Source organism: Vipera ursinii, assembly GCF_947247035.1.
Source record: "Vipera ursinii genome assembly, chromosome: 5".
Lineage (NCBI taxonomy): Eukaryota > Metazoa > Chordata > Lepidosauria > Squamata > Viperidae > Vipera > Vipera ursinii.
In genome coordinates this window covers 18,155,860-18,183,499 of record NC_139518.1, presented here as the reverse complement: position 1 = coordinate 18,183,499, position 27,640 = coordinate 18,155,860, and the positions used below count along the sequence as shown (strand labels likewise).

The 27,640-nt window shown below is 39.1% G+C and overlaps 1 protein-coding gene across 1 annotated transcript in view; it reads right to left on the bottom strand.

Annotated features, from left to right (window-relative positions):
* Nucleotides 1–27,640, bottom strand: part of WDR49 (WD repeat domain 49) — a gene marked incomplete at both ends in the record, with an annotated part of 84,930 nt that overhangs the window by 52,507 nt on the left and 4,783 nt on the right. Inside the window, 3 exons of the mRNA XM_083364875.1 lie at nucleotides 14,536–14,772; nucleotides 17,758–17,906; nucleotides 22,772–22,939. Of these exons, the coding sequence (XP_083221001.1) occupies nucleotides 14,536–14,772; nucleotides 17,758–17,906; nucleotides 22,772–22,939 (554 nt within the window). The remainder of the gene's footprint in view (nucleotides 1–14,535; nucleotides 14,773–17,757; nucleotides 17,907–22,771; nucleotides 22,940–27,640) is intronic.

The window sequence follows — 27,640 nt, the reverse complement described above, 5'->3', positions numbered from 1 at the left end:
TATTTATGACTGTTCCAGGGTAATGCAATTACCTTTTCTGACCTTCTGATAAGCAAAGTCAATAGGGGAAGCCAGATTCATTTAACAACCATGTTACTAACTTAACAACTTCAGTGATTCACTTAGCAACTGTGGCAAGGAAGGTCTTACAATGGTGCAAAATTCACTTAAATATCTCATTTAGCAACAGAAATTTGGGCTCAATTTGGTTGTAAGGTGAGGACTATCTGTAATCTCAGCTGAGAAAGTTTACAAATATCCTGAAATAAGGTGACAACAGATGACTTCCAAACTGCTACCAAGAAAATTCCATGGATGTGCCCATAATATCACCAGAATTGAATTCAATTTGAGGGAGATAAGTTGACCTCCATCACTACTATTTTTTTTCTGTAATGTATTCTGCAGTTGAACCAGTTCTTTCCATTAAAATATGACAATGAAATCATCATACCAGTTTTTTTCTAATGGTGACTTATGGCTTGCCAGAAAAGACAAGAGAGCTGTTCCTCTATAGATGGCTTTTATTCATCCTTAATTCTGAATAGGTTTTGAGTGAATTAGTCCATTTATTTTGTTTAAAGTTCTTACTGCTTAATATAAATGTCATCTACAGAACTGCATCCCAAGCATTTCTTCGTTTTGTTTGGTACAGATCGTACTGAGTAGATGTGTATAGTCATAAACGTGGTGCAATAATATAATACCTTTATTATTTTCACAAGGAAGATGTGCTGCTTATATTTCACATATTTATTGAGGCTACAACATTCTGCAAGCAGGTAAATCTGGGTTGAATTAGTAAATCAGACTGAAGCTATTTACCTGTAAGTGAAATAAATTTGCTGTTTTTCAATATTAAATTAGACTGGCTCTCACTCTAACACTCTTTCAGGAGGACCTGAAAATGTGGTTCTGCCGGCGGGCCTGTGGAGCCCAGAGCAGGATGGAGCCCATTAAATGCCTGGCATGGATGTGCATTGTCGCCAGGGTGGGAGTGGGGGGAGAGGGGTTATTATTTTCTTATTTGTATTTCTTTGATATTGTGCTTTTATGTCCTGTAAGCTACCTCGAGTCACCATGTGCGAGTTGGCAGCAATATACATTTTCTAAATAAATAAAATAAATAAATAATAATTAAACAAAAATTTCCTTATAATGATATGAGAAGTTGCAAACATATTTGTGTTAAATTATGTTCCTCTAAACCCCTGGAAGCATAATTACGAACAGCACCCATGAAGAATTTTAATTGGTATCCAATATGCTTTTAATATGCTGGCCTATTAAAAATTATCCTCCAAAAAACCTGAATGATAACACCTGTTATTTCAAGAAGGCAAATGTAAAATAAACTTTTATTTTTCTTGGCAAAAGGAAAAAAAAGAAGAAAATCAGCTAGAAGCCTTCTTTTGGATGTATAAGTCAAACGGATGGGAGTTCTTAGGCTACGGATGGAAACTAGTCAAGGAGAGAAGCAACCTAGAATTAACGAGAAACTTCCTGACAGTTAGAACAATTAACCAGTGGAACAACCTGCCTCCAGAGGTGGTGAATTCTCCAACACTGGAGGTTTTTAAGAAGAGACTGGACAGCCATTTGCCTGAAATGGTATAAGGTTTCCTGCCTGAGCAGGGGGTTGGACTAGATGACCTCCAAGGTCCCTTCCAACTTTATTATTATTATTATTATTTCCCTGCTTTGATCAGAGTAGAGCTTCCATTGCTTATTTCTGTTAAAGACATGGGGAGTCTTTGAATTAAATAAGCTTTGTGAAAACAAATAGCATACAGTCTTTTTATAAACATGCTTGGTTGAAGAAAAATCAGCCAAAAAACTCATCAGGCCTAAGAAAAAAATATGTTTTTTTCCAAAATAGCTTTATACTTTTTTAAAGAAAGACTTGTAAAAAGAAGCATTAAGTAAAGTTAGCACAATACTTTTGGAAAAAAACAACCATTCTTTCCTATATTTGTTAGGAAACAAATATGCAAATGCCATATCATTCTAATCTACAAATTTGAAAAACGAAGACACAACAAAAACAGGTCAATGTAGCTCAAATTCCCATTGTCCCCATACTGATTTGGAAATTTGGCAAAGAAAGTCAATGGAACATAAGTTACAATATTTTGCATGGTTGGAAATTCTGCACAGTAGAGATCTTATTTATACAAAACACTCTGTTCAGGTTGGACCGAATATGGATATAATATCTACAGATCATTATCAATACAAGGAAGTTGGAGAATGAAACATGTTTTAGTAACTTCTCAGTTGACAAATGAACTATTGAAATGAGTACTACATGGAGCTGCTCTTAAAAAATGCTCATAAGCTGCAACTGCTCCAGAATGCAGTGATGGAGACAACTTTGGTTGTACCTAAGTATATCAAATAGTGGTATTGCTCAGGTATATCTTTGGTTGTAGCTAAGTAACACCACTATTTTTCAAGCTACAAGACTCCTGGTCCTAGGATCACTGTTGGTTACCTATAAAACTCCATGTGACAGAGGTGCCACAGTTAGTTGTGGGATTTCCTGTCCTCAATTATGTTCATCTATTGCAGGGGTCCCCAACCTTTGGGCCACAGCCCACTACTAATGCTATCACCGCTATGCAAATGGGGCACCACACAGTGAAAATGGGGCACTGTACGGTGAAAATGGGGTGGTGCTAGCACCTGCACAGGAAAAATGGGGTGGTGCCAGTGAGTGTCATGCAGGCACTAGCACCGCCCCATTTGTGTCGCATGTGCTTATGGCCCTGTTGTGTGTGCACTTCCCCCTCCCTTTCCCTCCATATAATTAAGCAATAATAATAATAATAATAATAATAATAATAATAATAATAATAATAATAATAATAATTGCTGATGATACCAGTACGCTGATGATACCCAACTTTTTCTTTCCACCCCGAACCAACCCAGTGATGCCCTCTCCGTGATGTCCCGGTGCCTGGAGGCGGTTCAGGTCTGGATGGGGAGAAACAGGCTTCGTCTCAATCCCGCCAAGACTGAGTGGCTGTGCATATCGGCATCTCAGGTTAACCAAGTTATTCCACCTCTAACGATGGGGGGTGAGGTGTTACCCCCCGTTGATAGGGCTCACAACTTGGGCGTCCTCCTGGATTCACGGCTTAATTTTGAAGATCACATAGGAGCCGTGACCAGGGGGGATTTTGCACAGGTTCGCCTGGTGCGCCAGTTGCGTCCCTATCTGGACCGAGACGCCCTACGCACAGTTACTCATGTGCTTGTGACCTCCCGTTTGGACTACTGTAACGCTCTCTACATGGGGCTGCCCTTGAAGACCACTCGGAGGCTTCAACTGGTGCAGAATGCGGCCGCGCGAGTTGTAATGGGGGTCTCCCGATACTCCCATGTAACACCTCTACTCCGCGAGCTGCATTGGCTTCTGGTTGCCCTCCGGGTGAAATTCAAGGTGCTGGTTATCACCTATAAAGCCCTACATGGCCTGGGTCCGGGGTATTTGAGGGAACACCTGCTGCCGGCATCAAATGCCCTTCGCCCAGTGCGCTCCCACAGTGAGGGTCTGCTCAGGGTCCTGACGGTAAGAGATTGCCGGCGGGTGACACCCAGGGATAGGGCCTTCTCAGTGGGGGTGCCTGCCCTCTGGAACCAGCTGCCGGTGGAGCTGAGGACTGCTCCCGACCTCCGATCATTCCGCCGGGGCCTGAAGACCTGGCTCTTTGAGCTCTCGGGCCCAGGCTGAGGAGACACTCATTTTAATTGGGGATTTTAATAGTACAGGGTTGATTTAATATTTTTTAAATTGGGTTTTAACTTTTGTATGGTTGATTTTTAACTCCCTGTAAACCGCCCTGAGTCCTCAGGGAAAGGGCGGTATATAAATGCAATAAAATAAATAAATAAATAAATAAATAAATAAATAAATAAATAAATAATAATAATAATAATAAGAAGAAGAAGAAGAAGAAGAAGAAGAAGAAGAAGAAGAAGAAGAAGAAGAAGAAGAAGAAAAGAAGAAGAATTATTATTCTTGAGAAGGTTTAATACTGGCTGCTCAAGAACAAGCACTACAAACTAATTTATTTATTTATTTATTTATTTTATTACATTTATATACCGCCCTTTCCCTGAGGACTCAGGGCGGTTTACAGGGAATTAAAAACCAGCAATACAAAAGTTAAAACCAATTTTAAAAAGATTAAACTAACCCTGTGCAATTAAAACACCAATTAAAATAAGTTATGCACACTAGATCCGCACATTCCTCCTCGATCAGATCATGAATGAGGGGAGCTTTGTTAACTACGGATCTAGCGTTAAAATAGACCAGCCTGAGCTCAGGGACCTGATCACCCTCATCCCCGGGTAAGAGGGTGCTAACCGGAGGGTCGGAGCGCGCCACTGCTCGGAGATAGCGGGGGCGCGATCCCAGGTGTTGATATGGCCCTCCGTGCGAGCACCTGCTGCCATTCCCTATCGCCGTGGGGATTTGAAGCCCCACCCCCACATTCCCTGAACCAGCAGCCACCTCCCCCGACCCCGTCCCGTCAGGACCCCTAACAGGTCCAGACTGAGTGCCGGTTAAAGATTCCCTCCCCACCCTCCTATCCCTCCCCCTCCCTAACCTTTTAAAATAACCGGCTAAAAATTTTATCAGGGGCCTCTTAGCACGTCTCAACTCGAGGCCCCTATCTAAGCCCAGCCACCTCTCGGAGTCCCAACACTTGGGCTCGTCATTAAGGGGAGTGTGGAAACAGGCGGTAGGTCGTGCCCAGGAGGCAGGAACCCCCCTGAGGGCATACAGATCAGCTTCGGAGTAACGGAGGTAAACCATACAGCGCTAGAATAGTCACATAGGGCAGATGTTATAAATATATCCAAAGGGTAGTTCGATGATATTGTATAGATGGAAAAAGAAGTCCAGTAGGCATGTCTCTCAATCCACAGGACCATCTCAGCTCTCACCTGAGATGGCAATCAAAAGGGAAGCCTCAGCCGTCCTCTCACTCCGGCTGAGGAGTCCAATCTGGAGTGGAAAGAAAAGGGAGTCCTGTGCCAAGCCCACCCCAGCTGGTCTCTCACACCAGTGAGGTGGTCAATGACCAGTCCAAAACCATCCTCCCACCACGGTCAAGTCCCAGCCAAACTGGACTGTCAATAGGGGGGGCTCTTAGTTCCCGCCGGGCATGGAGATAGCCATGATGCCTGCCTGTCAGCACAGAAAGCAAAAAGCAGGCAGGCCAGGCCTCTGTCGATCTTCGCGTCGCCGGCCAATGCCGCCAGTCTGGGGGGGAGGGCAAAAGCATTCTCTCCCCCAATGCCATGAAAGCGAAGATACAAAAATCTACTGACAATCCAAAATGCCGACTTTGCAACGACAAAGTTGAAACAATTTCACATTTAATATTTGAGTGCAACAAAATCGCACAAACTGATTACAAAGCTAGACATGACCGAGTTGATAAACTAATCCACTGGGTATTGTGTAAAAAATACGACTTGCCTGTGTCCAAAAAGTCGTGGGAACATAGGGTGGAAAAAGTTGTTGAAAATGAGAGGGTGAAGATCTTGTGAGACTTCCGAATACAGACAGATCACCAATTGGAACACAACACACTAGATATCGCACATAGAGAACTGAAGCTTACAGTTGATTGATATCGCTGTACCAGGAGATGCTACTCAGAACATCTTACATTTTATGGAGATATCTGGTTGATACCTAGGATGCTGGCAGCAACCCATGTCAACCATTAGTCCCAATCAATTTGAGTGTTCAGTTGACTGAAATGAATAAAAGTTTAATAATAATAATAAAGTTGGAAGGGACCTTGGAGGTCATCTAGTCCAACCCCCTGCTCAGGCAGGAAATCCTGTACCATTTCAGACAGTCCAGTCTTGTCTCTTCTTAAAAACGTCCAGTATTGGAGCATTCACAGCTTCTGGAGGCAGGTTGTTCCACTGGTTAATTGTTCTGTCAGGAAGTTTTGAACAAATGGCTGTCCAGTCTCTTAAAAACTTCCAGTGTTGGAGCATTCACCACTTCTGGAGGTAGGTTGTTCCACTGGTTAATTGTTCTAACTGTCAGGAAGTTTCTCCTTAGTTCTAAGTTGCTTCTCTCTTTGGTTAGTTTCCATCCATTGCTTCTTGTCCTGCCTTCAGGCGCTTTAGAGAATAGTTTGACTCCCTCTTCTTTGTGACAGCCCCTGAGATATTGGAACATTGCTATCATGTCACCCCTTGTCCTTCTCTTCGTTAAACTAGACATACCCAATTCCAGCAACCGTTCCTTGTAAGTTTTAGTCTCCAGTCCCCTAATCATCTTTGTTGCTCTTCTCTGTACTCTTTCTACATCATGGTAACCAAAACTGGATGCAGCCTTCCAAGTGTGGCCTTACCAAGGCATTGTAAAGTGGTATTAACACTTCATGTGATCTTGATTCTATCCCTCTATTAATGCAGCCTAGCACTATGTTGGCTTTTTTGGCAACTGCAGCACACTGCTGGCTCATATTTAAGTGATTGTCTACTAGGATTCTGAGATCCCTCTCACAGTTACTCTCACAGTTACTACTATTGAACAAAGGAGCCTTGGTGGAGCAGTGGGCTAATGCCTCCTTAAGTAACACCAGCTGCCTGCAATTAGTGCAGGTTCGCATCCCACCAGGCTCAAGGTTGACTCAGCCTTCCATCCTTCCCAGGTAGGTAAAATGAGGACCCAGATTGTTGGGGGCAATAAGCTGACTTTGTAATAATGCCGCTTGGGAAGGGGCGAAAGCCCTAATAAGCAGGCATATACATAGAATGAAGGCTATTGCTAAGCACATTGATTTGTGCTTTAAATTGTAAGCCGCCCTGAGTCTTCGGAGAAGGGCGGGATATAAATGGGATTAAAAAAAAGTACCTCCTAAACTATAGCTGTGCAATTGGTTTTTCTTGCCTAAATATAGAACCTTACTTTTTCACCATTGAATTTCATGTTGTTAGATAGTGCCCAATGTTCAAGACTTTCAAGATCCTTCTGTATCTTAAGTCTGTCTTCTGGAGTGTTGGCTATTCCTGCCAGCTATCCTTTCGGACTCAGGAGGCCTATTTTCAATGTTGTGGTGCCTGCCCATTAAAACAACCTCCCCTCTGATCCAAACAGCTCCAACCCTGTTAACTTTCTGATATGTCTTGAAGGTCTTCCTTTTCCTTCAAACATCCTGTATGGGTCAGGTTGCTAGATTCGATATGTATGCATTTTGATTAGGAAATAGTTTTATAGGAGCCTTGGCTACATTGTAACGCTGCTTTTATGATACTGTGTAACTTTACTGTAATGTGAATTACCTGGAATCACAACCTTGAAATGGGCAGCTATACTGTATAATTTCTACATAAACTCCTATTTCTTTTCTATACTTTGAATTTTTGAATTCCCCAGTGCAGTTAATGGGCAGTCTACGATATCCTGTTAGCATAAGGAAAACCATGTGAACCAGCATTTTCTTCCCACATAATCAGATGTTTATGGAAAGCTCAAAATGAGAACATAAATCCTCAAAATGAGAACATAAATAGAAATGCATTCTCCAACTCATGGTCCTAGCAAATGATACTGAAGGCCAGAGTTGCTCCCTTACTAGAATTAATTTCTAGTCAGGGTGAATAGCAGTTATAAGTTTATCTAGTCCTCTTTTTAAGCCTTCCAAGTAATCTCAGATTGGACAACCAAAACAATGCATGTAGGACTTAATTCAGAAGGCTGCATCTCAACTTTGCTTTTCAAATCACATAGCAGCTTGCTTAAGTGCATTTCTTTGTTAATTAAGAAAAAGTGTGGGAACATTACTAAACCACATGACTTCTTATTCTGTTTTGCTGAATTTCCCTGTATTGCTTACACTAAACATTTGAATAAGTAATGGAAAGTGCAAGAAATGGATATTTAGTAAGGATTATTTTTATTTATTTATGACTAGAACTGAATACTGCATCCAGTTCTGGTCACCACAATATTAAAAAAAAATCTATTTAGACTCTGGAAAGAGTGCAGAAAAGAGCAACAAGAATGATTAAGGGGCTGGAAGTTAAACATACAAAGAATGGTTGCAGGAATTGAAACTGGGTATGTCTAATCTAGTGAAAAGAGGAACTAAGGAAGACATGTTAGCAGCATTCCAATATTTGAGGGGCTCCTACAAAGATTGTTGTTGTTGTTAGTTGCAAAATTGTGTCCAATCCATTGTGACCCCATGGACAACGTTCCGCCAGGCCTTCCTGTCCTCTACCATCTTCTGGAGTCCATTTAAGCTCACGCCTACTGCTTCAGTGACTCCATCCAGCCACCTCATTCTCTGTCGTCCCCTTCTTCTATTGCCCTCAATCTTTCCCAGCAGCACCAAAAGGCAAGACAAGAAACAATGGATGGAAACTAAACAAGGAAAGAAGCGATCTAGAACTAAGGAGAAATTTCCTAACAGTGAGAGCAATCAGGCAGTGGAATAGCTTGGCTTCACATGTTGTGGGTGTTCCATCACTGGAGGCTTTCAAAACAAGACTGAACAGTCATTTGTCCAGTATAGAGTCTCCTGCTCAAGCACAGAGTTGGACTAGATTCTAGTCACTAGAAGACATCCAAAGTTCCTTCCAATTCTATTCCACTCCACTCCACTCCATTACATTCCATTCTATTATATTCTATTCTAATTTCCCCCCTCTGTTTTATCTGAGAACATTTCAAGGGAACATTGGAAAACTCTTAACTTATAAGTATTAGTTTGCAATTTTCTTCCACTCTCTCTTCCTGCTATACACAACCATCATCTATATCCTTCTAAATTATTCCATGTTATTCATAGCTGCTTTTTCTAGTTATGCAACTTTTAGGATACTGTGAATCTGCCTTTCAACTAATTAGTATATTTATCCATCTAGCCCAGTAGATTTTTTTGGAATGAATCCTTTTTAACTGCAGATGCCAAGAAACAGACTGTAAAATTTTCTGCATACAGATCATGTGGTGTACCTCCACTCCTACACAATGGCCTTCTCTCCATATGCTTCATTTCATGTTTTCAAATTTTCCATGTTCTTTCTTGTTCTCTAGCATGAACTTCATTATTGATACCTGTATATATTTCTGTATATTTATTTATATTTGTGGGTACTTCCAGTTTGTAAAATAGTACTTGTTGCACTGAACAGCTGGTACAAAATATGTTAATCAGCTGAACATGTTTATGTTTGCATTGGAAATCTAAAGAACTATGTATTTATTTATTTAGAAGCATTTTTTACACAGTCCTCCTCTCATTTTTACAATGCAACAGGATGCTAATGTCCAGCAGTACTGTCAAAATCATCAACATATTAATGAGGCAGTCAAGCTGAAGGAGAGATGAATGATTCCCTTCCCAGTGCCTTAGAAATGCCACATTGCTCTTTAAACAACATTTTCACATTGCTAAAAAAAATTCTATTGGACAAATAGTTCAAAGATGGAATGGAAGCAGAGAGATCAGCAGCTACACTGTCAGTACTGTTATAAGGTAGGCACAGTTACAGTATATCACCATGGAGAAGGACATTCTATAAGCATTCTCAATATGACATTTGCGCAATTCTAAGTTTTAAAATTATTCTGCCTCAGGGGTCCAGAGAGCTGTTGAAGCTTGGCAATGCCAGAACGAGTGTTCAGAAGTGAAATAGCAATATGAAAATCTCAACAGGAGCAACGAGTTTTTTTTCTGAGTCAGAATGGCTGAGATGCACAATAGCAGGCAGAAAATGAGATTTCAAGGAAAACCAAAAAGCAAAGCAATGGAAACAAGAAGAATATTCACCAGGACAGACTTTTTCTCATTTATAAGGTGATTTCTAAAGAATAAAGGGATCCCGAAGTTCTTGTACATAATGACCATGCAGCCACTTTCCCCAGAGCAAATAATATTTTAAAGACAAGAAAAAGGCTGGTGTGTGTGTTGTGTGTGTGTGTGTGTGTGTGTGTGCGCGCGCGCGCATGCGTGTGTATGTGAGTATATACATATAATTACAGTTGTCTTTGCCAACCCAGTAGTTTCTTGTATTGCTCTTCTTCTGTACAGGTAGTCCTCAACTTACAACTATTCAAAGTTACAATGGCACTGAAAAAAAGTCATTGATGATTAATCCTGCACTTACAGCCATTGCAGAATCCCATGGTCACATGATCAAAATTTGGGTGCTTGACATCTGATCATCATTTGTGACTTTCCCAGCTGGCTTCTAACAAGTAAATTCAAGGGGGGAAACCAGATTCACTTAACTATCACAACATTCACTTAACAACTGCAGTGATGCACTTAACTACGGCAAAAAAGGTTGTAAAATCAGGCACGACTTCATTTTAATTAAGTTATTAAGTTAGCAATGGAAATTATGGTTCCAAATGTGATCATAAATTGAAGAAGGGGAGAAGACATAACATCATGAATAAATGGGAATGAATGGCTTTATTGGTTTATTTTATTCTGCCAGTTATTTAGCTATCTCATCTATCTATCTATCTATCTAGCTATCTGTCTGTCTGTATGTGTGTTTTGTCTATCTATCATTTATCTATCTCTATATCTATGTATCCTATCTATCTATCTATCTATCTATCTATCTATCTATCTATCTATCTATCTATCTATCTATCTATCTATGTGTTTATGTGTTTATGTGTTTATGTGTTTATGTGTTTATGTGTTTATGTGTTTATGTGTGTGTTTTCTCTGTCTGTCTATCTATCTATCTATCATCTATCTCTTTATCTATGTATCATATCTATCTATCTATTTCTGTGTTTGTGTTGTCTGTCTATCTGTCTGTCTGCCTGCTATCTATCTTTATATCTATCTATCTATCTATCTATCTATCTATCTATCTATCTATCTATCTATCTATCTATCTATCTATCTATCATGTCTATCTATCTATCATGTCTGTTGATCTATCTATCTATCTATCATCTATCTATCTATCTATCTATCTATCTATCTATCTATCTATCTATCTATCTATCTATCTATCTATCTATCTCCCGCCTGTATTATTTTTACAAATAACTCATATCCAACACATATCCAACACATCTTCCTCTTCTTATTTTCCCCACAACAACCCTGTGAGGTGAGTTGGGCTGAGATTAAGGACTGGCACAAGGTCACCTGCTGACTTGCATGGTTAAGGCCAGACTTGAACTCACTGTCTCCTGCTTTGTAGTCTGGTGTCTTAACCATTAGACCAAACTGTCCTTGATCTCTCCTTCACTTAAACCAGGGGTGTCAAACTGCTGGCCAATGGCCCAGATGCATCATAGCGAAACTGCACCCACCCCATTGCCGGCAATGGCAAAAAAGTCACGATACATAGCAACATGTCACGTGATGTTGTGAGTTTGACACCTCTGACTTAAACCATCCTTGATTGTTTCTTCCTTGTAAGTAGATGTTCCAACCTAATCTCTGTCTAATCCAATGATGACTATGAGTGTTCTCTTTTGGTTTTAACAATGAAAAAAAGCAATTGGTGTGTGTGTGTGTGTGTGTGTGAGAGAGAGAGAGAGAGAGAGAGAGAGAGAGAGAGAGAACCTGTTATACTCTGATTACAGATATATTTATTTAAAGATTTATGGATGTATATATATTCCCATTGTAACCCATTATAGATTTATAGGTTAATAATTTTAGATGTGCATAACAGAAAATCAGTCAAAATTTTCACTCTGGACAGGTTCCTTGTGGGAATTTTCAAAACTGAAAGACAGATGGTTCCTCAAGATTTGTCTGAATTTGTAAAATTTCAAACTGGACTGAAGCGTATACACACTAACTTCACTCGCAGCAATTCCATGTGCATCTGACTCTATCACCTCATCTTTGACTTTGTCACACAGAGCAGCAAAATCAGAGAAGTTCACTCAGCATATCATTAGGGTGTAAAGGCACAGAGTTTGGTAGGCACAGAGGTTTTGCAATTCGGATCCTCATGAATACTAATATATAGCTGGAGAGAATTTCTGAGATTACAAAAGCCAGGATATTGTGATTAATAGAGATTTTCAGGGAGCTATCATTTTACTTATGGATTGTATAAGCCTTCAAAACATTAAGAATCACAGGCTTTGATCTTTAATACAGAACACTTTCAGAAAATGGGGTATACAGCTTGATATGATGTTAACTCAGAAGTATTTCTTGATTTTTTTACTGCTTACTTCCAGTTCTCTGTGCATTTGACTGTAGCCAAAGTTCATGTTAAATATAAAAACAAAGGACAGAGGTAGCCAGGGAGTAAAAGGCTTCAATGGTTAAAACAGATGAGTGGGGCTGGATATTTCTAATCTTTCTGTTTGGAGGGTGGACTCAAGGCTCACTTCTTTTGGGGGGGGGAAAAAGATGTTCCTAATGTTCTTTTAGCACTTATCCTTTAATTTTCCCACCATCTCCTTAAAATGACAGACACTACATCCCTGATTTTGTCATCTGTGCCATCAAATTTTGGCATGAAGTTCAAAGATATTCGAGGGAAAAACAAAGAAGCTGAAGAACTCATATTATGGTAGACTGGGGGATTATTTATTTTTCTCATAGCAGCGATGGCACTTGTGATAGTAAATAATTTCTTTTTCCTGCTTTGTTTTAAACCTTGAACAAAAGAGAACCATGTTGTTTCAGAAAAGGATGAAGGGGGAGATAATGGCAATTTGCCAAGAGATTAATTTCATTGCATTTTGTATTAGGATGGCTGGGGTTGCTGAATCTCAGGCGAGATGTAGGTAAATCTCTGCTTACAAGAGCTGCAGTGCTACAAAGGAAATGAACATCCAGCTTGCATACCAAGTGTCTGTGTGTTTAATTCATTTCTCTTACTATCAAAGATATAACTATGATCCATGGCCATTATATTATGAATTTCTATTGGAAAAAATTGTATAAGACAATATATGGATCTGAGCTAAGTACATTGTTTGCACATTTTATAGCTGACATGGGCCATAAGGTGATTTTACATGAATATTTCAAAAGCAAATTCATTAAATATTATTCTTCTCAGCCCCAGTTCTTAGTCTTCTTTCTTTTTATTCGGGACCAGTGTGGAGCTGACAACTATAGCTCTTTTGTTACAGTTTTGAAACAGTTGTTCCACATTAATTAATTATGGGAAGGGTAAAACTGGGTCGATTCAAAGTAAGGGTGTAGTAAATCTTTCCATGCATTCTCCACATACAAAATTGTGCAGGCAACTGGCAGTCAGCAGAAGTAGCCTGGCAATATTGCATTCTAACCACAGCTGTGCCACCACAGCTCAGGACCTTACTTTCAGGCTCAATTACAGTTGTAAACTGAGGACTACCCTGCCTCTCTCTCTCTCTCTAACTCCATCTCTCTCTATCTCTAGCTATCTATCCATTGCTCTCTCCCTCTCTTTCTCTCTCACCATCTCTCTCTCTCTCTCTCTCTCTCTCTCTCTCTCTCTCTCTCTATCCATCCATCTACCTATCTCTCTCTGTCTATCTATCTATCTATCTATCTATCTATCTATCTATCTATCTATCTATCTATCTATCTCTAATCTAGCATCTACTTATCTATCTATCTATCTATCTATCTATCTATCTATCTATCTCTAATCTAGCATCTACTTATCTATCTATCTATCTATCTATCTATCTATCTATCTATCTATCTATCTCTACTTATCTAGCATCTACTTATCTATTTATCTATTTAAACTTAAAATAAAGAGTAAGACTCTATTTGCACTATTTGACTCTAGAAGACATTTGAATTGAATAAAACCATAATTAAGGTTTCTTGAAGTTTTCACTCACTGTGGTAGAAAAGAATTTGCTGCTAGAAGAAAACAGAATTTCCTGTTTTAAGAGTACAGTTCTCATACTTATTTAATAATATGATGCCAAGACTATGTATAAATATCCTCTCTTTCATTGGAGAAACATCTATTCAACTATCTGCATCATCCCTGATTTCCTGTACCTCAATTATATCCCAAAGGAAGAATGTGACAGAACCTCTCACGCAACCTTTTCAGATGGAGAAGTGGAGGCAGGCACAGAAATTCCGAGTGAAGAACAAGTGTATAAAAGAAAATAGTGGCACTGTATTATTATTCCATGAATAAAGTCAGCTCAAAAATGCCGCCAGCAGAAATTAAAAAGAAATTCTTGCACATCCTGAGAATAATACAGAAAAGCAGAGGAAGAAGCAGAAGAGAAGAAAGCTTTTGACAAAATGCAAGCCAGACTTCAGAACAGTGTTAATTAAGCTACAAAAAATTGGGTGACCTCCAGTACTGAAATAAAATTCTAGAGAAGGCAGAATGCCTGTGTCTTACAGAAAAGCCAGAGAAATACAATTATTGCATCACAGCACAGAGGAAATTCTTCTGTAAATGCCTCTTGTGCTTCAATTTTTACTTGCTGAAAAGAGATTCCAGAAAACAGTGAATGTGAATTTCAAATAGCTTCTCAGACAATTATCAAAAGGATCCTTTTCTTTTATGTTTTACCTGTTGGAGCACTGAATTGTACAGGAGGCAGGTCACCGCTTTCTTGTGACTTGCCACTCTCCTTTTCCCTAACTCCTGTTCCATTTCCAGGACCATCAGTTGGTTGTTCATTGAGATGAACAGGAGACCTTGTGATTCATCAAAATAAAGGACGGAGTGAAAATCCACGCTTTTAGGGAAGGATCCGGCAATCCTTTGCACACAAAGTTGATGCTGAATGTCCCAAAGCCTTAATATCTGTGCAGAGGAAGGAGGAGAGGGAGGAAAATAAATTAGAACTAAAAACAAAAAACCCAATCCAAAGTCTTCTCAACCTCTCATCAAAAAGCCAGACCAATGTGTTCAACCCAAATACTTTGATGATTCATGGCATCATCAATACACAAAGGTAAAACATGGAATTTCAGGCCAAAAAATATTGCATACTCAGTCCTGAAACCTATAGATGGCTTAAGGAAAGGTTAGCCTTAAGAATAAAGATTAAGAAAGATATAATTCCTCAAGTTCCAGAAAGAAGATCGAGACTTGTTCTCTGTTGTCTGAGAGTACAGGGTACAAAATTATGATCTTATGTTATATAGTAAAAAAAAAATTGGTTGAATGATAGGAAATTCCCCTTCAATATGTCTGTTCAAGCAGAGCTGGACAGACTTCCTATCAACTCAATGAACAACCAGCCATATGTTTGGGACACTTTGATGTTAATTTCTAACCTGAAGTCATTTTCCAAGAGTCCAAGTCATTGGTGGTATCATCACCTAGTCAGCTATCATTAGAACCTGTCCATGCATGTCATTCTTGTTTTGGCCCAGTGATCTTTGGAGGTCTCTAGAATAAGCTATACATTGCTAGTACAGAAAAGTGAATTTGAATATTGAAGACTCCGAAATGGCTTCTTCCACCTCTCTGATTCTAAAAAGGTTTTGGAGTCATTCTTATTCCATGGGACGCACAAACCAGTGTTAGGCTTTTCATCATTGTCATTTTCTTCTCTGAGCTATCCTTTATGGAAAGGAAAGCTTTTTATCTTCTTTTATTCTGCCATTTGTCCTACACAGGATTGTGATGTTTAATTTGGATTGCTGGCAGTCAATAAGAGATTGCTTAAGCAGAGCAGAAGGCTTTGTATGTAAATAACTACCATTGCTGATGCCCATTCATCCATCAGGGTGAAACAGATTTATGCTAATGCCAAAAACAACACAAGATTGCTTATAAAATAATGGCTGAACAACAAAGGGAAGACAATGTTAGCCAAGTGTTAAAATAATTATTGAAACTTAATAACATAATATTTTTGTTCAATCTTTCAATCGGAGCATATTCTGTATTCTCCATATCTAAGTTCCAAGCTCACATCTTCATGAGAGATATTATTAATGGAAGAAATTAGCTTAGAGTTTCAACTTTAGCTTGTGTCTATGGCATTTATCTCTCATTGAATTAACAAATGTTTTTCCAATATAGAGATACCTTTTCAGGGGCACAGTTTATCTTTGACCCACTGGATATGTGACACTTTTATTTAGTGTTTTTTTAATCTTGGCATTTTTCAGATGTGTGGACTCCAATTCCCAGATTTCCCCAATCAGACTTAATAGTTGGGAAATTCTGAGAGTTGGAGGCCATACATTTGAAAGCTGGCAAGGTTAAGAAACACTGATCTAAAGTCTTCATGTGACAATGGAAGTGATTTTTAACCACTCTAGCAGCACCTGTCTGCAGCATGCCAGAAACTGGTCCATGCAAACAAGAGAAGACCCATATACCAGATGCAGGTAGCACATGAAACCATGCCCCCTCTGGTTCATGGAAAAACCTCTCTCCATGGAACCAGTTCCTGGTGCCCAAAAGGTTGGGGGGCTGCTGTTCTAATAGAATAGGTAGATGCAAGTGAGAAGAAAGAGTTCTGCAAGTAACTTGGCCCCATGTCATCAAGGGCTTAATGGGTCATTACCAACACTTTGAATTAAACCCAGAAGTATACTGGTAACCAATGAAGCTTGAGGTGTTCCATGCACTGAATGAATTAAGCCCATAATTGCCCTTGTGGCTTCATTTGGTCCAGCTGAAACTTCTGGATACACTTCAAAGAAAACCTCATGTAGTGCAGATTGAAATAGTTCAATCTTCCAATCAGGATTGAATGATCATGAGCAGTGCCTCCTGGTCAAGAATATGCTCAATTGGTGCACAACATGTACCTGTGTGAAGACTTTCTGAGCCACCATTGCCACTTGCCCTTTGGGAATAAGTCCAAGTGGACTTTCAAACTGGTCTTGTTAGTGTTGAGATGAAGCTTGATGTTCCCCATGCATTCCCCCACATTCCCCAGATGAGAAGAGTCCTTCACCATATCACTCAGGTGGCCAGGGTTGTAGACATAAAGTTGATATAATCAGCACACTGATGATACTTCTTCCTGAACTATAGGATGGTCAATAGAGGTCATCTAGAAGTGTGACCAATACTATATTGGTCTCACACCTTAATCCAAATCTTGACTGAAAAGTATCCAGATAATCTACTTATTCCAGACTGGAGCAATTTCCTTCTCCAATACCGTTTTCCAAAAGGGAAAGTTGGAAAAATTTTGAAAATTGCATTGAATCATTAGGGCCAGATGAGGCAGATCACCTCCTTTGCATGACCCAGCAAAACCACCCCTTTCTTAAAGGCAAATTCTCTACCACCAAAACTCAACCACATGTCATCTCCTGGGAAGCCTTAGCCAAGGAGGAAGGACATGGATGCAACTCTGAACTATTTGTGAAGTGATGAATCTCTGAACTGAGGTGGGCAGCTAATCTTCTTTACTCTCAGAGATGTTCTGGATACATAAATGATGTTTTCTTGGATACCCTGGATGTAGTCTGCTATTGCCTTCTACTGAGGTTTTTTTTTTAATCATAGTGTAGTCTAAGCTCTGGGACTTTTTGGTAGCCTCTTATCCAAGGAATAATCTTTTCCACTTCTGCTTAGTTTTTCTGATTTCAGCTAAGGTCAGCTAGATTCAGACATCTGTGTGAACTGTACTATGAAGAAGAGAAGGGAGAATTAGGACAAATGAAGTTCAATATGTATGTAGAAAAATAGTTTAAGGAAGACTTCTAAATAAGTCTAGTATTAATGTTACTAAGTGGCACAGTGAGTTTAGATTTTTATATTGGGGTCTTGTGTAGTATAATGAGCTATGTTTGACAGGCTCCTTCAAACACTCACCTTATCCTTGGCAAAGCTGAAGAGCAGTTTGCGCTCAGTAATGAACTGGACAGCTATTACACTGTCTGAATGACCTGTCAGGATTCCAGCAGGTTTTGATGTGACATAAGGATTCCAAAGGCAGACGGAGCAATTAATTCCTGCAGTTGCTGTTCAGAGTCATAAAGTTGAAATACGGTTTTACAAAAACGGTTCCAAGGTGTAACTAATGAGTATTATCAGTGCAAAAATTTCTGATGCAGAGATTCAAGTGAACTGTGATTTGATCAAATCTCCAAATTAAATTGACGTTCTTACCTGAATTATCACATTGATTCAAATGTTGAATTGATGCCGCTGAATAGATTTAGTGATTTAACATTTTGTAACGCATGCCACGTCTTTTTTCCTCTAATTGATTATACGATTCAGCTCTGTTCAGTTTGACAGTTTGTGCCTTTGGCACATTGGTAAGAAGATAGACACATTCTGATTCTAATAATTTTCCCAATCTGGTATGTATCTCAGGGGCACCAGGTTGGGAAAGGCTGCGTTTTATCTCCTTTCTGCTTTCTTTCCATTTCTTTTCTTTGTAACATTAATAAAACTGTTTACTTTGATTTAAACCCAATGTGATTCAGAGAAACAAATAGTGATAACCTATACCTTATAGAGTAAGGTAAAGGTAAGGTAAAGGTTCCCCCGCACACGCGTGCTAGTCGTTTCCGACTCTAGGGGCCGGTGCTCATCTCCATTTCAAAGCCGAAGAGCCAGCGCTTGTCCGAGGACGTCTCCGTGGTCATGTGGCTGGTATGACTAGATGCCAAAGGCGCACGGAACGCTGTTACCTTCCCACCATAGTGGTCCCTATTTTTCTACTTGCATGGGTTGGATGCAAACATATTTCAGTTCAGTTTCTTGTTTCTCCAGGTAGGACTAGATGGAGTATAGATCTAGAGAGATCTAAAGAGATCTAGGGAACCATTGTGGTATACGATTTAGAGTGTTGAACTATAGCTGATCATATCCAAGTTCAAATCCATGGGCAGCCATGGAACTCACTAGTCCATATCATGTAAAGGTAAAGGTTCCCCTGCACATGCGTGCTAGTCGTTTCCAACTCTAGGGACCAGTGCTCATCTACGTTTCAAAGCTGAAGAGCCAGCATTTGTCCGAGGACGTCTTCTGTGGTCATGTGGCCGGCATGACTAGACGCCAAAGGCGCACGGAACGCTGTTACCTTCCCACCGTAGTGGTCCCTATTTTTCTACTTGCATTTTTACGTGCTTTTGAACTGCTAGGTTGGCAGAAGCTGGGACAAGTAACAGGCGCTCACTCTGTTACGCGGCACTTGGGATTCGACCCGCCAAACTGCCGACCTTCTGATCGACAAGCTCAGAGTCCTAACCCCCTGAGCCACCGCGTCCCTACCTTATAGAGTACTCTATATGTAATCCTTTAGATTCAGTTCATGTGGTTACCTATTAAAAAGCAACAATTAATTCTCTTAGCATTCAGTTCCTACCATTCTACTATATTAACATAGTTAGGGTACTATCTTAATTTATACCTTAACATCAATATATCAATAGAAATATGGACCAGAATTAAATAAAGGAAAAATCACCAGTGTGTTAGTATCCAGATTTTTAAAAATCTATAAGAATAAAGTCACTTTTAATTGTGGTCCTTGTGGCAGTAGCAGGGAGCATACTGTGTGTTTACCAAGGCAATAAATTCCACAACTTGATCACCAGGCTCTCTTTTAGGTATCTATCTAATATGCTGGTGTAGCATAGAAGACAGCTTCACTCAGAACTATGATTCCCCATGTTTTATAACAGTAGCATGATAGTCATTGCTTAGGTATCCAAAGAGCATCTTGCGTACAGAGAAATAAGAATCAAATCCCTAAGACTTGTAAAACAATTTTACTTTCCTTTTACTTCCTATACTTTACTTTTGTACCACCACATGTCCATTTAGGGTAAAATATATTTATAAGGAAGGAATATGGTGAACGCCTCAGATTATAAATAAGGAGATGGTGAGTTCTAGTCATGCCCTGGGCATAAAGCCAACTGGGTGACTTTGGGCCAATCAGAATGACAACGACAAACTTTTTCTGAAAAGCCTTGCCAAGAAAACTGCAGGGACTTGTTCTGGCAAGTTGCCAAGACTCAGTCAATCTCAATCTCTCTCTCTCTCTCTCTCTCTCTCTCTCTCTCTCTCTCTCTCTCACACACACACACACACACACACACACAAACACACACACACACAGAGAGAGAGAGAGAGAGAGAGAGAGAGAGAGAGAGAGAGAGAGAGAGAGTTCTTCCAAAACCCTCTTGTGCATCCTTTGGGCATTGGCTTTGTAAGGCCCACCTAGTCTTTCCATCCAACCCATAGGTTCTCAAGCAAGAACCTGCCACACCACATGCAACCCTCACTTTTTTAGTGTGCACCTTTGTATTCTCTTACAACAGAAAGAAAACACCTTTCTCTCTATGAAGGATATCAGGATCCCCTTCCTTCCTTCAGAATGAATTGGGGAGTAGAAGCAATCTCTAGAAAGAGGAAGGAATATTGACCAGTATACACATATTGGTCCCTTGGCATACATCACCTTAATAAGATGCTAATCTATGGCAGTAAAATTTATGACCAGATTTCTAGAAAATAAATCAACCTTGAATTATCTATCCACATGACACTGGCAAACCTCCAGAACAAGTAATCTGGCAGCTGAGAAATACTTGCCAAATATTTTTCTTCCTGTTACAGCTCAAATATACTATATCACAAAATTAAACTGGTTCAACATTTTTTTTCTCTACTAGGGAAAGACAGCTTTTCCAAAAATGTTTGGTTTCTCTATCCAATTTTCCTCCCATTTACTGCCATAGATTTGAAATATTTATACTCATTAAACCCATTCAAACATGAAATAATACAGGATATATCTATCTGTTTGACTTTAATAACTTGGATAAAGAGGAAATGTTTCAACTAGCAGCAAGGGTCTCTACAATATCACTATCGTGCACATGTCTTTTCAGACATGTCTGAACTCTATTCTACAATTGGATTATACTAGTATTTCAGTCTTTGTTTCCTTCAAGCTTTTCTATTAGTTGTAACTTGAACAGAATATGCTTTATTCTAGTTTGCCTCTTGTTCACACTGCCCAGCCTCCCTGTGACTTCTTTGTGGTATTTTCTTCATTGGTTTTCACTTCAATCCAATTCATGACAAGCTCCCTGTCTTTCACTTTGTCTAGCAGCACTGCTCTGCATCCAGTCCTGAATTCTGTATGACTTTTTTTTAAAATGTCTTCTCTCTGCAAATCTGAGTACTGAGGCAAAAAACCAAAAAGCTACAGCCTAGCATCTATGAATCACAGAAGTGGTAGTGGGACATAGGTGTATCATCCATCTGTACAAGAAGCCTTACAGGGTAAATGTTTTGTTTTTACAGGAAGTGCAGCCATTTTTGTGAAGAGAATAGGAAGACGGAATTTCCAAAGCTCTCACAGAAACTTGGTTTGCAAAGTTCCTCAGCAAACCTATCTTGAATATATTTATCTAGGACTGTTTTGTAATGCATTTGTCATACAAAAGGCCAGAGATATATAACTCTAAGAAACAACCACCACTTAGTAAATGTTATGTTTTACAACTTCACAGAGATTTATCGAACTTCTCTGGGTGGAATCCAAACCCAGGAAACAAGTGATTGATTTTACATTGCTTTTCATATACAGTATATGATAAACACAAATGCTGTTGTCACCATTAGTAGAGCTAGAGATTTCAGGGAGGCAAAATAATTTTAGACAACTCTGTCTTACTTGGCAATGAGCACAGTTTTGTTGTGGAAATGAATAGTATATTTTAAATGGTTTTTAAATGGTTTTAAAAATATATTTAACATCTGGAATTAGCACTGGGCCAACACTTGATTTGTAGCTTTATAGAGATTTTCTTCCTACCAGCAGAGACATCTTCAAAGGAGGTTGCAATGGTCAAAGGCTTCAAGGTTTTGCAGGATCACAATCCAGCCATCACAATTCAAGCCCTTGTTTGTACATGCATGTAATATTGAAGCACATACAAAATAATTGGGCCTTAAATCATGCAGATTTTGATTCCTTCTGCAGACACCACTGTCTAGCAAAATATTTTATTCTTGAGAAGTTATAAACTCATGATGGTTGGGAATTTCTTTGCTGGTGTTTTGAGCTTACTGGATAGCTGGATGTTGCTTCTAACTTGAAACAGCCCAATGGGAAGAGATTCCCAAGAATGCCTTCCGTTGGGATTTAACTGAAGCAAGGATAGCCAGGAAGAAAGCAGACCATTGCAGACATAGCTGCATAGCGAAAGACTGTATATCCCTAGCTATCTAATCCCTTGCTTGCTTGCTTGCTTGCTTGCTTGCTTGCTTGCTTGCTTGCTTGCTTTATTTATTTATTTGTTTGTTTGTTTGTTTGTTTGTTTATTTATTTATTTATTTATTTGACTTCTATGCCACCAATCTTGCCGAGGAACTCTATGTGGCTTATAATTAAAATATGATATAAAATGTTAAATGATAAAAAAAACATACATTTAAAATTCAATTAACCAAGATGGGAGTGCTTGAACCTCAGATTCCACCCAAGAGAATTTCTCTGGAATTCTTTTCTCCTTTGAAATAAGTTTCAAAAGCAAATTCTCATTCATGAAACAGAATGGTAGCTACTAGAGGGGGGGAAATGCAGATTTTTTTCGAAGTGTCAGTCTTTATGTACATAGTCAGTGGACTAATAATCCTTTCTCTATAAAATCTTCTTTTTTAAAGGAGAAGCCCAAGGGAACCAAGATTAACCTCCATGGGACCCAACATGCTCATGTCGGTGCAGATCCCAACCAGAATATATGTGAACTTTTCTCTCTACTGTCATGTTATGAATTTTTATCTGAGTCCTCTTCTGTTCTTTTAATTGACCCATTACATTTTATAAGAATGGAGAAATCAGGAGGAATATACATACCTATTAAGTTAAGCCTGGAATGAAAGTCAAAGGCATTGACTCCTTGGTCAATATAGAAAGCTGTCATTGTTAGGCAAGGACTTAATTTTTCCCTCCAGGCTAGCACCAATGTTTTTGTGCTACTGGTGGTGACAGACAAGAATGCATCTAAAGACGAGCTGTACAAAACTGAAATAGGACAGAGATAACATTATAATTAAGTTCTGCCAAAGCAACAATTCTTAGCTTCAGCTGAATCAGTTGTGGTGACTCAACTATTGCTGGTTTATTATTGGATGTTTGAGTCATTAGGACTTTTGAGACATTAGAACTTTTAGATGAGGTTCTTCATAAATGCATCCCATTCTTTTCCATATTCATATGTAGATTTCTGTAAGAAGCCTTGTACACTTTGTAATACCTTGTATGCAGATATATACAGTATTTAGATTGAGTTGTAGGGGCAAGGGTATGTCTATATGTGTGAATGTGTTTATGCATGTGTGTGTATTTCAATTTCCATGGTGGCTCACGTATGCATAACTCTATCAAAAATATGTAAATGCAATATTATACAGTAAATGCAATGCACATATTTCTAAAAGCGTTTTATTTAAAAATGTGCATTTAAAGCACACTTTGCTCTGAATAAGAAACTAAATTCCAGCATTCAAAAAAACATCCAGTTATTTTCCCAAGTATACAGTACTATAGTCAAAGAGCTAAAATCAAGAAAACATTTTAGGAAATTAGTTACTGATGTAGACAGACCAGATCCTTGTAAACAACATGAAATTTAAAAGGCAGGTGGATGCGACCCTACAAAATTACTTCCTGCTTGAAAGACAGTGATTTTGTACCACTTCTGATGACCTAACTGTCACTTCTGGATTCTGTTTTCACAAACAACATGGTTATTATAGCTTTTTAACAGACTTTGAAAATATATTTAGCCATAATAAAGACTAGTGGAGAACTTTATGTCACCTTCTTGAACTAATACTTCAGTTGTTATTTCTTTTTCCCTGAATGGGCAGCTTTGTTTCTTGAATAACAACTCCCAATTGTATCTTTCTTGGTTAATATACTGTAAAGCTTTTAATTGAACAACATATTTAATTTGATTACTGAATTAACCTGTTTTCCAAATTTGTGAAATAAAACAAACAAAAGTTAAAAGTAGCCAAACCTATTACATTGTGTAAATATAGGTTAGTAGGTCTTTAACTAAACCCATATTGAGCTAACCCAGTTATAGACTATCAAGTTGATTTCTATTTTGTTCTGGAATCTGTATGTCTCAATAGGATGGAAACAGCTTTTACTTCAACCACTGAAACATTCTATTGCAAAGATGAAGAACTTACAAAAATTGTAAAGGTTTGTAACAAACTAATGCAACTTTATATTGTATATGCTAATATCTAGTATGGATCTCTGAATGCTCTTCTTCTCCATCTAAAATCTAACCATGTAAAGTCCTGGTTCCATTCTCTCCCCCCCATGTTTATTCTCTATGGAAGTGAAGACTTAGTATGTCCTAACTGTTTTTCTTTCAGAGCTGTGAGTCCTTCCAGAAACCTTGGCATAACCTTTTTGAGAATGGTAGGGTAAAGACGTTCTTGTTGAACTTAATTCCTGGACATTGCATTCATGCAGTTTTCTAGCCATTGTGAGTTGGTTTGCCATCACTTATTTTTGGGATTCTATTCCTTATGTTTAATTTCTCACACAGGTCTACAGCCCTGCTTAACCTGTTAGATCAGCAAAGATCAGCTAGATGCTGCCACCTGGTGTGATTTAGTGAAGATCCATGACTGGCTTCATGCTGGCTATTACTTGAACATATATCTCCATCCGGTAGGAGATATAGGAATATAGCCAGCCATACCAACAGGCTGAAAAATAGCTTTTATCCGTGGGCTGTTAGGCTTTTGAATGGGACATAATCTTATGCAGAATTGACTTGGGAGGCCGGTGTGTGGTGTAGTTGGTTCACATAGTGTGGTGGGATGGAGGGTTTGTTGTCACTGTGTGTTGGGGGGAGAGAGCACAGGGGGAGGCTCAGCTAATCTCAATGTACACATGTTGTACTTTGACAATAAAGGTTTATTATTATTATTATTATTATTATTATTATTATTATTATTATGAGACAGAGATGAACCTGTTTTCTGATAAATTAGGTTTATTGTATATTCTAACTATCAGGAAAGCTGTTACTACAGCTGAAAAGCAGCAATTGCCAATTACAGGCACACATGTATATACATACATATGTGGAGTTAGCTAGCTTTCTCTTTCTCTCATCTCTTCCCAGGAACAAAACTTCCATTTGCTTTTCATACCATTGTGTCCTAATAGTCTAAGGATTGATCATCTCTCAGTTTGAGAGGTGGTTGATATCTGTGCATTGCCCTTATAATGGACCTATCTGTTCTCAGGACATCTGCACCCTCACAGGACCCACACACATCTTCACATTCAATGCATAAATTATCAGGCTTTTAACATTCTAATGCTAATCCAGATTTTTAAAATGCTTTGTAGCAGATCTACTTAAGGGCAGGTAAGCACAGTTTTTAAGTATCCTGTGATGAATCTAGCTTCTGCCTCCACTTGGGTCAATGAAATATATGTTAGTAAAGGTAAGGTAAAGGTTCCCCCGCACATGCGTGCTAGTCGTTTCTGACTCTCTCATCTCCATTTCAAAGCCGAAGAGCCAGCACTTGTCCGAGGACGTCTCCATGGTCATATGGCCGGCATGACTAGACACCAAAGGTGCATGGAACGCTGTTACCTTCCCACCGTAGTGGTCCCTATTTTTCTACTTGCATTTTTACGTGCTTTCGAACTGCTAGGTTGGCAGAAGCTGGGACGAGTAACAGGTGCTCACTCTGTTACGCGGCACTCTGGATTCGACCCGCCAAACTGCCGACCTTCTGATCGACAAGCTCAGCGTCCTAACCCACTGAGTCACCGCATGCCTATGAAATATATTTTAGGAACAGCTATAAAATCTTCATAAACATGCATCCTAGACAAACTTTGCTTATAAATTAGCCTATTGGTAAATGAAAAGCACAGACATCATTCTGATGAGGATGGTAGGATTAGTGATCAATCTGAAATGAATTTCCTCAACTCCTTGTATATCCCTTGGAGTTTTGAGATTTAAAAAGTACTCCCTGTTTTTTCCCCAGCATTTCCTCTGGAATTAAAAAAAACCAACAGTAGAATTGTGCTTTTATTCCCCAAACATTTACATATTTTGGCTTCACCATTTTCCCATATCAGAATTAGATTTTTTTTATTTTATTTTTAACAGCTATCTGGTATCTTTGCCAGGTATAATTCAGTGTAGCTCATCGTGGAATCTCCAACATGTAAGTGTTTGTTTAAAGAACCCTCATGAATTTCAGCAATCTGAGAAATGTATAGGTCAGGGGTAGGCAACCTCGGCTCTTTTATGACTCGTGGAATTCAAGTCCCAGAATTCCTGAGTCAGCTGAATTCTGGGAGTTGAAGTCCACGAGTCATAAAAGAGCCAAGGTTGCCTACCCCTGGTATAGGTGGTATGTTCATACATTGCACTTTTTATGTGCTCATGTGGAAACAATTGAAGACCGTCCTTTAAAAAAAACCTACTGGGTAAGAAAGTTGCCAAATAAACCTCTGGAATTCAAAGTTGTTATGCCTCTGAAAGAATGAAACATTAATAATAATAATAAGTTGGAAGGGACCTTGGAGGTCATCTAGTCCAACCCCCTGTTTAAAATAAACACATTTGCTACCAGAAGGTGTAAGTATTTGGGGAACAGATTTGCTATACGCTTCTGAAATGTTTGCTTGGCAATTTATGTAGTGAAATAAAATTCCCTTAAAAAAATTAAGAGCATACTTTAGCATTACAGGAGGCCTTGGGGACTTTTATGAGAATAAAATATATGTTATGAGCCAACTAATCTTTACAATTCTACTGGCTGCTGACTAAATGAAGCTGTAAATCAATCTCCTTGGAAGATGTCTGGCTGTGAAAGGTGATGTCGGAGCAATTTTTGCATCAAGAGCACAGATGACAAATTAAAATGCTCTCTGCCTGAAGAAAAGATGAAGAAATTAAACAGCAGAAAAGTATGTTCTTGGAGAATGATAAAATCAGAATTGGAAATAGATGTGAAGGTTATTAATTTAACTAGTTTGGGTGGAGAAAATGCACAACTAGGGAATTCATAAGACAAAAATATCTACCTTCTGCCCTGATAATCCCCAGCAATGAAGATCTCTTACTTGTAATAGCTAGCATATGAAATACTTGTTTTAAAAGAATTCTTAAACATCCCGCCAGCCCTCTAAAGTATCTTGAAACAGGTTCTGCATCATAGAGGGAAAAGGACACAGGCACTTGTCCTCCCAATTTTGTTGATAGCTCATTCTCTTGTGGGGAAAATGTCTACTTTCGATGGGGAGCAAAAACGATTAGAGATAGAAGAAACCAGGTACATTGACATGCACAAACTACAATGATCGCTGGTCTCCTCATCAAAGGACTGCAGACAAATCAAGGTTAAAGTTGATACATGTTTGAGTTGTCACACTAACTTTCCATTGCAATGGGACTACAATTCTCAGAATTCAAATGAAACTGTTGTATATTGTCAGGAACACATGGACAGGAACAGACAGGATTCACAGCAACAGTCTTTATTATGTGCAGGCAGGAACAAAGGATAATGGAGCCCATCCGTAGCCCCCTTAAATACCTAGCCAGGTACATTCCCAAAACCAATCCCCACATCTGGAATTCCCGCCGAATGCTGACCTGCCAATCCGAGCCTTGACTGGCGCCACCTGTTGGTCCTAGTGGCTTGCTGTGATTGACAGTCCCCA